The sequence below is a fragment of the Gambusia affinis genome, linkage group LG01 (genome assembly GCF_019740435.1).
Source record: "Gambusia affinis linkage group LG01, SWU_Gaff_1.0, whole genome shotgun sequence".
NCBI lineage: Eukaryota > Metazoa > Chordata > Actinopteri > Cyprinodontiformes > Poeciliidae > Gambusia > Gambusia affinis.
In genome coordinates, this window is record NC_057868.1 from 37,332,829 (window position 1) to 37,346,889 (window position 14,061).

General features: G+C 36.6%; 1 protein-coding gene across 2 annotated transcripts in view; it reads right to left on the reverse strand.

Annotated features, from left to right (window-relative positions):
* The window catches only part of syt6a (synaptotagmin VIa), a 77,534-nt gene that overhangs the window by 36,630 nt on the left and 26,843 nt on the right, over window positions 1-14,061 (reverse strand). Inside the window, exon 1 of one of the 2 annotated variants that reach the window (XM_044119682.1) lies at window positions 1,943-1,962. The exons of the other annotated variant lie outside the window; for it this stretch is intronic. Within the exon in view, the coding sequence (XP_043975617.1) occupies window positions 1,943-1,946 (4 nt within the window). The 5' untranslated portion in view covers window positions 1,947-1,962. Of the gene's footprint in view, window positions 1-1,942; window positions 1,963-14,061 lie in introns of those variants that run through there. 2 annotated transcript variants of the gene reach the window in all.

A 14,061-nucleotide genomic window follows, 5' to 3' on the forward strand; every position in this document is an offset into this window, starting at 1 on the left:
CATGCAAAAAATCAGGACTAAGTTTATTTTTACAATGACTGGATAAATTTACAACCTTTCTCTGTTTAGTGAATCTAAGCTGGTTGGATCCACTGAGCGGTATTAATGAGAATAACAATTTGAGTTTGAATGCATTTATGGGTGCTGGTGAAACGTGTTCCTGGATAAGCAAAACAATATCACAGCGACTTCATAAACTCTTGTTTCTTAATACCATCACAGACTGGAATACAAAACTGTCAGCTGTTTCTAATTAAAGTAAATTCTCTGAGTATTAAAAGTAAAACTTGGCTGGACTTTCATTTGGCAGACAAAGGAAATGTCTGCTTTGTGGTCCATACTTTTATGCAAGATGATAAGCCTAAAATTAGTTTGATTCAGAAAATATTTTATGAACAAAAAGATTAAAATTGTTGGCTTCTCTGGAATAATGTCTATTATTCACTCTCCCTAAACTCACATAAGTCTTTTCTTAACAGATGAAGATGGCAAACAGGACACAATTGTGTGTTGCATTTTTGTTATTTATTTGCTTCAGTCAACACAGTGTTGACTGAAGCTAATTAGGGAGACCTCTGATTAACTACGAGACGATAAAAGGGGAAAATTCAAACTTTGATGGGCTCCAACAGTGCCGATGTTACTTTAGTTGCTCTTGGCATTTCTGATTCTCAGCTTGTTAAAGTAGTTTTCGTCATAAAGTTTGTGGACTAAATATACTGATCTATAAATAAATTAGCCAGTTCAAAAGAGAAATTGTACAATATCTAGAGCATACTACATACTGAATACTGTAATCTCCACCTAAAACAGTAAAACTGAATTTATATGGCACTTTCTGATCATGCTGACCACTGAAAGGGCTGAATATTGCGGCCAAATTCATCTAATTGCACTCAGACTCAAAGGAAGTCGGACATCAACATGTCTGCAGGAGGAATCTGGATTTGAAGGACTAGGACTGTATTTGATACTTGCTTTTTGTTTTTGGAATCTTGACTGTGTCAAAGCTTTTATTTCACTTGTGAAAACACAAAAGGGAGAATTTTTAATCCTGTTTTGGTGTAAGGACCATCTTGGAATGAGGGAAACTAAAGCTTAAATGTATGGATTTGTCAAACTTGGACTGAATCAGTGTACAGTGCGTACGCAGTTTCAGTGGAAAATCTTCAATTCTAAAAATAAAAGAAAGAAACTGTCATTCTTTATTTTCCACAAAAACGTCTAGTCATTCTTGTGCTCTCCATATTGGGTGTCTTGTCTTATGAGCTAGCTGTAGCGTCACGTGTGTGCAGTTTTCCCAATTTGTAACTTGAACACATTTAAGATGGGTGCAATGTAACTTTAAGGAGTCTTATTTTCTGAAGAGATATGAGCTCAGTAGAAACCTTTAAAATTCACAGGGTTAAGAAAATCAAATAGCTCGAAAGCAATATTAAATAGAAATGTTCAGTCCCTCTGTAGCCTCTTACATGGATTCCCTAAAGATGATTGAATAAAAGATTTCTGCAGCAGTACATGTGTGAAAACAGCTTTCCTAAGTGTGAAATAAAAATTTGGTAGAAGACTTCTTAGCCTCTGAGCTAAACAAATCCAGATCATTTACCAGAAGGGATGTCATTATAGGAATCTATCTCCACTTACCAAAAAAACATTTTTATTTTAGCTTTGGCGTTTCGCTGAGGTGCACCATTTAGTCAACACATAAGTGCAAAATTCCGATTTTCTTTCAGGTACCTCATTTAACATTAGCTTATGTTGCTCTCTCTAAACATGGAAAAGTACTCCTCTTGTTTACAAGAATGGTGTTGTTTCCTCTCATGAACGACCAGCGTATTGATCCAGGCTGCAAAGCTGTCAAATTTCAACCCAATTTTATATTGCAATGAAACAAACATTGCCGGTAAAAGGCGGCCCCAGAGAAAGCTCAGCGTTATCTCACCCATCCTGCAGCCTTGTACTCCCAGATGTGTGCTTTAGCGGGCTTTATCACACCAAGGCGCTCTATTGTTCACACAGTAAGCCACAGCGCAAGAGTATTTTACAGTCCAGTCTCAGTGAGTGACATTTTAACAAGAAGTCATAAACGTGTCACAGGAGAGAAGAAGCAAGACAAAATGCCAGAATCCCTGAATCTGCCCACTAAAGGGGAGCAAACGACCCCTGCGGCTATCCTGATCACACACAATCATGTCACGGTGTGCACACACACACACAATTGCACGCATCCATGCACTCGGTCACATGAGCTTTGCGACCATGTATGTCCCCACACGTCCATAAACTCCAACACACACATGCTGCAGGAAGGCCACTGGGTCCAGTCATGCCAAGAGGCAGCAGGAAGCTGATAAGACTGGCTGGATTTGTTTAATTCTGTGGCTGCGTGTGGAGGGCAGGAGGGGGAAAAAAAAACATAAAACTGCACTCCAGGAACAGGTGAACACAAGCAGGGAGCCGCAAAGATAAACGTAAACAGGATTACCACTCTGCCAGAAACAAGTTGTAGCGGATATTTGCTCCAAGATAAATCTTAGCCCATTATCACATCTGACGCGCTTTAAATCCTAAGTGACAACAAGGCTAGCAGTGATGAGGATAACACAATTTCCTCTTACTCAGACTGACAGGAGGCACAGGCTATCCTGCGGTATCTCTCCCATATTAGCCCAAAAGCACTGGTGCTTCATCAAAGTGTCATGATGCCAGTTGATCAAACCCAGCAGGAGTGATGTGGAAAACAGCGGAAGAAAATAAAGTGTGCACAGGGGAGTGCAAAACACACACTCCTTCACACCAGCAAACAGCAGTAACCTGCGTAAACATTTTACGCTATGCAGCTGAGTGAGTTTCCACACTTCCACCGTACAGGTAGAGGGACGTGGCATCAGTTCAGCTCTTCAATAATTGATAAAAGCGGCGGAGAAGACAAGTCAATATTTAAATGAATTCCCTGTGGCTCTGACACTGATTTAATTGACAAAAGGTGTGCAGGACAGAGGAAGAAAGTGCTGCTGCAGAGATCCAGACTAATCAAATATTAAAACTATGCTTCATGAATGATACAGAGGAGTGTAATGACTACCAAAAAAAGAAGTTTTTACCTCAACATGAATTATTCAAAAGTAAATAGACAGTGTTGGTCTAACCAAACAAGAGGTTACAAGACAAATATATCTAAAAAAAATCCACTGCTACTCTGCATTGGAGCACAAACACAACAACGACAACGTGCAACCTGTTTCACATCACTGAACCAAAGCTGGAGAAATCAATCGTCAAAAGCCAACAAAGAGGAAAAAAGGAGCACTCAAAGCATCAGATCTGAACCTGTGATTCAATCTCCTGTGACAGCTGTGTACTCACCAGTGACAGCGCCTTTCACTTTTCCCTCTCTTGATCCTTCACTCTCACTTTTCCCTCCCCGTTTCTCTGTTCCTTTCTGGCTCTCTCTCTTTCTTTCTATCTCTTTTTTTCCCCACGCTTCCTCCCGATCCTCTCTCTCGCTTGCTCCTGCACAGAATGAGCCTCCACTGCACTCTGGAACCCTGTTTCTATGGCAGTGCAAGCAAGCAAAGCAAGTCAGCAGGATACTGTAGTGCAAATGTCTAGGGGGCACATCCCTCACTCAGCCCAACGAACAGTCAAACAAGCTCAATAGCCTTTCACTTCAGCCTTGTTGTGCTCAAACACCCACAAACCACTTTAACTTCTGCTTAAATCGCCGCTGAGACTCAACATGCGGTTTCACGGCTCCTACAAATGCAGGCAATGCAGCAAATAAAAAAGTCAACATGCACAAGTTAGAGTGAATGAATATAGATGAGGGTTTCCTCATAAATATCAAAGAATCTCCTTGAATAGATGTCCAGATAACACATTCAGAGAGTTGTTTTATTCCTACACAGAATCAGATTAGGCAAATGTGTAATGAAAGATCAAAAGGGAGTCGTTTTTTTCTTTTTATTTTGATGATTAACAAATGCGAGCCAGCACTTTGTTCTGAGTGAAGAGAGCCTGCAGTGAGATGCTGCGATGAACGCATCCATGCCACACACTGCTTCAAGAGACACACACCATTGATTTAATAAGCATGGGATACTGCTCCCCCGGTCTGCAGCGTTGACTGTGGTCATGCGACATATTGCAGCACAATCAGTACAATCTTCAGCAAAGAGAGAAGTGGAGAGGCGGAAACAAGGGGGAAGGGGCTATATTACCCCCTATCTACCCGTTATCTGGAAAATCCTCACTTTCTTGTCAAAATGGAATTATTTTCTGACTACAGCTCCTTGAAATCAATTTTCAGAGCAGCTCTGACAAAATATATGTATATGGTTACCTGAAATAGAAGTATAAGAAGTTGCAAAGTTAAGACGAGGCATTCTGAATAAAAGCTATGAAAGCTAAACGCTTTCTTTGCCAACTGTTACATTAACCAATGCATTATAGATTAGTCTCAAACCCAGCTTGGTAGTGCAAAGTGTTGGGTTGGTCTTATTTTATCCTGCGTGAAATAAGGAGACCACAGATCTCCCAGTATCAGCAGTGTAGAGAGAAATGATGAAGCTCTCTAGTGGCTGTGAGTAAACCAAGCCTGCAAGTGTCTGAATATACCAGAAACAAGGAAAATTTGTTCTCTCACTTTATAAACCAAATGTATAAATTTTCAACCCTCGCTCTCAGCAGTGGGCTGCCTGCGAATGAGTTCGAACGAGTGTGATTCACTTTTCTGTTTAAGGCAATCCTCTGCAACTTTGTCCAGAGAAATGCTGTAATACTTATTTAGTTTACTGTCTGTTTGGGTCTGACTGTTGTATACATATTTGTGTATAACACATACCACTACCTGTGCATTAAACCTACTGTAAATACAACTGAAGGTTCGTCATTTTCTTGCACATGTGGTTGTGCATGTATCCCAGTGGTATCCAGAACAGCAGCAGAATGCATTAAAGGGATTGTCAGATTTTTGGAAGTAATAAGTAATAGTTTCCTTACTTATAACACACAAATATTCTTGTACAATCGTCAGAATAGTCAGGCTAAATGCATTTTGGAGCCTTAATAAAACTGTAGTAGTTGAAATGGGTATAGTTTGGATAAGGTTTTTATGACATGTAAAACACCGGCTAGAACTCTGACTCAGGGATTGGAAATTTATTTTGGCTCACTGGCCAAAAACTTTATCCATGACATCTAGATAGTGTTTTCCATATGAAGCAATGTTTTTAACATTTGTCCCTGTTGAAAAATCAAATAAAAGACAATATTACATTAACAGATACGTTTGTCTTTGAGATTTCTTAGCTGAACATCATCTATGAGCTATAAAAACATGCTCCTCACATTTTTTGCACAAAATCATTCTTAAGTAATGAAACTATAGTCTAATCATTTCTACCTATTTTGACTCTTTTTAGAATAAGTTGTGTTTGGGCCTCTTGTCACTCTATATCCAAATGCTGGCCACGCCCAACTCAATATTTTCACTTGCATGCGAAAATAGCTACAATCAAATGTGCAATTATATAATCATACGTCCTCAAAGCAAAAGTTGAGACTCCTGCACAACCAGGAAGAATGACGCAAGTGGTTTCTGGAAGGTAAGTCAAGAACAAAACACTTCTTTTTTCCAGCATCCATTGTATTTCCAGCATCCGTTTGGTGGTAAAACCAGCCAAACGTCCTGGAGCTTTGCGTGGGTTGCTAGGTTACAGGCTGGGCTTTTCTGAGGTTGCTAGGTAACGACACAGTGTGACTCAACAATCAAGAGGTTTTTGGAACAGCTCGATTTTCTGACACCAAAAAACATTAACGTAATGCCAATGCTTTATCTTAGTTATACAAAATATTTCAACATGGTCTACTTGACTTGGATTTCTTCTGAAAAAAAAATAAAGAATGTGAAGTAGTTCATTGTGGAAGTACAATTTTCTCCTAAATTTTCAATTATTTGAACTGAATAAACTCCCATCATCGAACACGATCTCAGATATTGACAGCTATCAAAGTTGTATTTAATGTTTCTGACTGGAGAAGTTATTTGTCCTTATTTGTTATTTGCTGATACCTCCACAGCACTTAAATTAGAGAAAAGGTCACACTTTTTAGACTGTCCACAAGAACTGCTGTCACAGCTGGTTTCAGAAAGTTACTAATATTTATCCATGAGAATTTTCTTAACTATTTGTAGCTTATTGCCCATCCACTTTTCTGTAGTTGGAGGAAGGTGAAGTTTGTGATTCAGCAACAGTTTATTTAAGAAGTATTGATCCTGGAAGTGGGGATTTGTTCATCTTTTCTGAGCTTCACTGAACCTGAAATGCTCATTATCTTGTTCTGCCCAGGAATGATGTCAATTAGCAAATCTGTGTTTAGCTCACCGAGCTGAGAATAGAGCGAATAAACAGAGAAAATGTTTATAATGAGGATAGGAAGAGATTGTCTGTACACTTAAGAGGTGGTAAATAAATTTTTCTAATGGCTTGGATGGTCAGATTAACAAATAAGAAAGCTAATTTTAACCCATCATTTTAACATTATTATGATGTCAAATCTTTACATTTAAATTATTTTAATATATGTAACATATATGTAACATATATGAGTATGTTACTGTTGTAAACTTGTAGCTTGGTTTCAGCTTCAGTGTTAATTTAATGAGATGGCAGAAAAAATGTGGTGGTGGCTCTCTGATTACACAGCAGTGCCCCTCCCCCACCTGTTGACTGGCAGTACACATCAACAGATGGTCAAAATATTTTAAACCTAAGAATCTTGAAAGTATTAACATTAAATAAATCACCTCCTTTGAATGCTTCTCACAGAAAAAAAGCTATTTAAGAAAAATTTTCTCACAGAAGTGTAGTCACATTTTTCTAAGCAGAAATGCTCTTCGATTCATCGATTCTGGCATGTCACCTTGAACCACAGGATGAGATTGTTTATTGTGAACAGAAAACAGATTGATTTCTGAACAAAAAAAGATTTCAGATAGGAATTTGTTAAATGCCTGTGTAGCACCTAATTAGCAACACAGGGAAGATTGATTGAATCTATTTTCCCTGAAAATATTCAATGCAGAAAAACTGGGGAAACTTCGTAAAAATAAACTGGTGAATGGGATGAACATTTTTCTCAACCTTCCAAAATGTGCCACTCAGTTTTCTTCCCATCAAGGAAAGAAGGAACCCAAAGTAAAACGAATAGGTTGGGGCAAATTTAATGCCACATCAGTGACAGAAAGTTCTTGCAAAGTCAGCAGCCAGACCATAGAGGAGACATCAAGTGTTGTGAGCAAAAGGTTTCTCAGAAATTGTGTTAAATTTGATCTCTCTTAGCATAAAATGCATTCTGCTGTTGAAAAATTACTTATATTATATTGACAATCACTCTTTCGAAACAAACGTTTATTCTATGTTCACTCAGAAATTAGTTGTAGAAGTGAGGAGTTTCTGTCAGTGTCTGAACAAATGAAGGGGAGCGTTTAGTTGTGGCTCATTGTATGTGAGCATTTACTGTAACTGTAAAATCTAGATCTAAAAGATTTAAGAGGCATGGCCATGTAGATTGGAATACTGTTTTAACATATAAGTTGCAGTAGCATAGCTAAGCATTCACTCATAAAACACTGACTGCATGTAGAGAAATAAAACTTTCAAACAATACAAACAGTATTCTTCCAACATAATGAATTGGAGAAAAATGCCAGGGCACAACTGTACAGAACAGAGTGACAATACTGGGAAAAACCAGAGTAAACACTGTAACATTTTGGAAAAAAGTGGTAATCATACAGCTACATCATTATTTGTAACTATTCCAAAAGCAGGCAGATTTTGCAAAGTCAATAACTCTTCATTGTCAAAGATATGTAGAGAAAATCTTTTTTGCTTGGCATATGGCATTCTTTATCTGTTTGATCTTGGTTGCATTTTCCAGAAACTGTGAATCAGTGGTTTCAAAGATATGACTGCCTGGCATTTGTAATGAGATTTATTTAAACCTGTATAATAGACCCACATAATACTCTTGGCTCTTGTCAAAGCACATCAAATTCTACCAAAATGGTCACGGTGACTGCGACTGAACACTCAGTGATTTTATTTTTTTATTAACAACCAAACATTCAAAACATGTAAAAAAAAAAAAAAAAAAAAGAAGATACTTCTAGATGCATCTATTATCTATTGCCCCTCTTGTCCAATCACATCATCCACTTTCCTTTGATGGAGCTGCCACAAACACACACACATATCAACATCCCTAAAACATTAACAATGCATGACAGATTGGGTTATAAGTAGCAAACAGCATGACAATCAGCTGACAGCAGCTGGACATCCTCTTGTTGAGGCAATGATGGGTGTAAGCGTGGGGGTGGTGATGCCTCAGCTTAAGGTGAACTGCTTTCGGGTATTAGCTAAGCAAATGTCGGTGTGTAGATGTGCAAACACACAATGTGTATGAGTGGGGACTGTCAGATAAAATGAAAATGCTGTCCCAAACAAGTCTTTTGTACTGAGACAAGCATAGACTGAAGGTGATGTAATTAACATTTTTATAACTCTGACATGGCATCACAGATCCAGACAGACACATCTCAATTAAATTCAGACAGATATTTTTATTATTATTATTATTATTATTATTATTATTATTACACTGTCCTGGAATTAAAATTACAGAGAGGTGTCTTCTGAGAGCAGAATAATTAAAGCCAAATATAACTTGGAGTTACCAGCACAGCTAAGTACAATTATAACACAGAAATTGCGACACATATATACATATCTTAACAAATTATATGCACCCATCTAATTACAGTGAGATAATTACAGGGGGAAGAATTAATGCAATAATTTAGAGTACTGTTTATTCATTTATGTTCAACCTTCTTTTTCCTCAATGTAACCTTCTTATTCTGTTCCATATAACATTAACTGCATTTGCAAATCACTCCTTCTGATTACTCCTCAAGGCTTGCTAATTAGAAAATTATTTATTTATTTATGACCTCTTGATGGCATTAAAACATAAAATTTCACAGTTTAAAGGTGAAAAGTTTCACAGTTGCTGTTTTTATACAAAATACATGGAAAAAAACTACAAATTCAGAAATTAAAATCATGCAAATGAATACAATGAGGAATCCTCTCTTTAAAATTATAACAAATATTGAACTATAGAAAGAAAACATGTTTTCTCCAGCAGCAATTTTTAGTAAAGTATTAAAAAGCATGATGGAAAATTCAAACGTCCCTCATCAAAAAACTAAATTTGAATGCTTCAGTTATGTTCTCTGCTTTGAATCTCGTCGTGTGTGTGTGTGTGTTGTTGTTTTTTTAAGAAATATAATTTTAAAAAAACAACGACATAAGTAAGAGCAAAATACTATTTGGTAAACAGACTACACCAGTGCTGAGGATCTGATTAAATCACCTGATATAATATTTAAGTTATCAGACAAACAATAATATAAAGTTATGTGCAAATTTTGTTTTTTAATTACTAAAATTAATTATACAAAATTAATTTGAAACATGAAATTTTATAAACTGAAAATTGGCTTATAAAAACAATTAGGTATTATAATTAACCTTTCAAAACAACATTACTCACTGAGAGTAACATATATGTTAGAACATAACTTCGGTGACAATCTATACTGTATATTTTATGTGACAGAGGTTAAGTTGCACAACGTTTTAGAGAATCAGTATCAGTGGGGCGCTATTTTTAAGAAACAAAAGTATTTTAAAATAATGAACGGTATAAAGAGCAAAGGTAATAGCCTTTATGGTCTACATTGCCTGAATATTATATTAGCTCAATAACTAAAAATTCACAAACCATGCAATTCTTAGTATTTGGGGGGAAAAAAGTTGGACTGCCAGAATAATAAAGGCCAAGGATCCCATTTACATTTCCAGTGTATAAGCCTCCTACAAATTTATTATGATACTGCTACTTATTACAGCATGGCTAATCACATATAAATTTGAAGTTGTTTTTCATTTCAGCTAAGCCAAGACATTTATTACGCCTGCAGAAAACACAGATTCCCACCCATTAAGACTGCAATGTTTCACGGTCAGGTTTCTACTGCAACACAGAACAAATAAAGCAAACACCGGCTCAGAAGGCTTCTCACTGTTTAAAATAAGCCACCGTTGTTTCTGCTGATCGCTTAGAACTGGAGGGAATGGTGGAAGGTGGGAGTATATTTTAGAAGTGATGGGATGGCTTAGAATAATATAATGATGGTGTGGGGTCAGATCTGCGCCTTCAGCAAGTCTCATTTCCACTTCTATAATGGCGGCATTAATGCAGAAAAGTAGATAGCAGAGGACATATGTATTCAAGACCACATTTTCCACAAATGTCCATGCATTTTTCAGCAAAATAATGCAAAATATACAAAAAATAACATACTCAAAAATTTATAAAATGCATGCCTGAAGAAATAGAAGGCAGAGGTACTTTGCAGGCCTGTCTGCAGGCTTAGCTTGCCTGAAAAAGAGAATGTGTGGAGATTTTGAAAAGAAACTAGCAGGCAAAATAACAAAAAAATAAAAGCACATTCTTGCACATTCCAGTCAATCATTTCTAAAAGAATGTGTGTATTTGGAAGAAAAAGAACAAATCAGAAAGATTTGAGGAATTCAGATGGCTCTATGAAGTGCTTATTAGTTGAAAAACTTTTGATGGAAGACAAAGACCAGAAATAGGAAACGTTTGAGTGTCGAGGGGTTTAATGTCTTTGTTTCGGCCACAGACTCTGGGGATCCTCAAGCTATGATTGATACACCTACAAATGACAAATCTCTCAACAGAGAGGAAGACAATTATCATTTTTGGAATTTAAACTGGTAAAAGTCTACGTAAATGTCTGCTCTGAAATCCATACATGTTCTTTATATGTACTCTGTCTGTGTCACCTCTGATGGTGAAGTGAAGTAGATATGTGACATGCAGGTGCATCACAGTGGAGCTACCTGGGAGGATACGTCTGTCTGCTTGGCAATCAGCATAAGGGAAGGGGTGCAGGAGATGCAGCAGATCCTGACAGGATATATTGTTTAGACTTCAAGATCATCTTTCACTTCCAGCTTTTTCACCAAATACATCAATCAGGACTAATAGTTTTTATAACAGCTTGTCTCAAATAGACCTTTGTGGTTTTTGGTGATGGAATCTGGCCGTTCTAGTCTGACATGGTCCCTGTTATAAATTGCTTCAAGTTTATTTATAATCAAGTTATCCAGCAACTAATCAGATGGTCTTAATTTTGCAACAGCTGTAAAGATGTAAACAACATTGAAGGACATTGAAACATTGTTTAAGACATCCTATTTTTGGACAGAGTCAGGGTCGAGCTTTGGGGGTCTTCATGTACAGCCATCCACCCAGTCATTCTTAATGTAAAGAAATAATCCTATAATACACATTTTTAGACTGTGGGAGGAAGTATAAAAACTCGATGGAAAAAGAACTGGGTTGGGATTTGACTGTACCACAACTATGTTTTGACTACAAAAGTAACATACAGATTTATTTGGAGAAAATTGTCAAGCATTGACTCGTTTCATCTCAGTGCTTAAAACAGCAAAACTATTATGGTTCTTCCATGATTCATATTGATGTTTATAGAACCTACTTTGTCACAATTAAGTCATTAATTTAACACAAAGACACAGCGACCACTTGTTTAGGGGGAAGAAACCCCGAAAACAAGCATCAAGGGCCAGTTTTAACATAAAAAAATAAAAAACAAAAGCAAACTCCAGAATTTTATTGTTCTTGTATCTGTGCAGAAGATGCCCCTGAGAAATATCTGAGGAAAAGCAAAAGCGTCATCGCATATGCAGCAGCAGAAAACCTCATTTCTTGCGACGGTAAGATTAGTAGAGAAAAAGATGGCAATGATACAATTGTTCATGCCTGTGCAACAAAAGGCCGCACAGCATGAAACATAACTGGAAGCATAATCACTACAGAGTAAAAATAGCCAACAAACAGCAGCCACAAACATCCACAAAAAAGATCTAATCAGTCGTGGCTCCAGAGTAATTTGCAAGGCCACCAAGCAGATTTTCCAACTTCTATCTCAGCTGAATGCAGGTAGCTTCTAATTCATTCATTCTAAGTCATGGAATAACAACTGATTAAAGTTAGTCTGCAGGAAGAACATGGTTCAGGTTTGATGTCGTGCAGTAAATGTTGAGGGCTAGAAAAAGATCATGCATCTTGCATGAAAGCATACAGTATAAGGGGCAAATAAAAATAGTCACCCCTCAATCAGTGGCTGTAAAATCTGCAAAAACCAACAAATCACACCTCAAACCAAACAGAGTAGTCTTTAAAACATGTGATTCTCTGCACATAATATTCAATAACATTATTGTTTTAAATCTACTTGTGTTATTTTTTGAAAGTTGTGTTAGATTTAAGTTATGTATATGTTTGCATTTTCAGTATCATTAGATACAGTAAAGCTTTGTACCCCCTACTTGTAATCAATATGTCTGACTAAGTTTACTTCAGGCTCAAATGATCTGCTTTTGGTCATAAAAGTCACAGAAAGGTGAAATAGCAGCTGCTGATGGTAGTAGTCAGTGTAACTGATTAAAAATATCTAAAAAATATGTAGTTTTATTTTAAATTGGTGCATAAAAAGCTTATTTTCAAGGAAAAAAAAAAACAAGGAATTGTTGCCAGTCACTAAGATAAGGGATGCAACACTAAGATCAGAAGTCTGCCATGTTACCATTAACTATACTAAATAATTGCTATATCAGAGGGCTGCAGCATGTTAGACGAATCGATTGTGATCATACTTTTGGCTATCTAACCTTTAGCATCTTTCATGTGTATCTGTTATCTACTGTAAACAAATTTCATGCAATCTGGACCTCTTTATTGCCATGCAGAGTGTGTATGTAACAACCAACAAATAATGAGTTTCAAACAGCATTTTGCAATGGTAATAATACAGAAAATGATTTTGGGATGACAATATGTTGTGCACCTTAATTATAAGTCCATGTATTGTTCAAAGTCAAGTCGGATTTATTTGTGTCACACATTTCGGCAACAACGTCGCTCAAAATGCTTCATTAGATTAATGCATAACACAATAAACAAACAGAAAGGAAACATTACCTTGCAGTGGCAAAATAAAGAGAATATAAAGTTGTAATCCAGACTACACGTAATCTATGTTGCAGTTGTTATCAATTGAAGGAAACTCTAAACAAAGTGGATTTTAGGCTTGATTTAAAGAAAATCTGCTTTTCTGCAGTTTTCTGGAAGTCTATTCCTGACCAAAGATCTTCTTAACAATAAATATTAAATCAGATGTGATCAGTACATCAGTAGCCTTTGCACCAAATAATTTTATACCCGTAAATAGCTTTTTTGAATTTTTTTTGGCTTTTCTCTACACCTCAGTGTATATCTAAAAAAATGGAAAATATCCTAATATGTGGATGATCAATATTTACTAGATCAGGTCGTACCTGTGCAGCTTAATCCTCTGCACATTCCAGTCAAGCTTATCTAATATTAAAAAACTCCCTCAAGTCAGGAGGAAAATAATGCAACAGTGTGAAATGTATAACTCTTTACTTCACTTTCTATACTCTGATTGAAGATGATGACTTCATGTCATGATCAGCAGGCTGACCTTGCTTTGATCATCAGTCCCGTGATATTTCTGATGATGTTTTCAACATTTCCCTTGAGACTTTTTCTGGGTCAGACTGACAAACTGTTCCAACCTCAATAATCTGCATGTTCAGAGTTACTCTAGAAATTATTCCAATGTGTTTGAAAACTTACGGTGATCTCAAACCTAAAAACAGCTACAGAAAATAAATATTATCAGAGTGGGATCATTGTACAACTTTACTTATAATTAAGTATTTGTAAAGGTGGTGCTTTCAGATATACAGTCAGATCTGTGCAGTTTTTTCATCAGATTAATTCAAACACAACTTTCTCTTATTAGGTTGGTTTGGATTTCCTGATTTATTATTTAGCATAACTTTCACATTT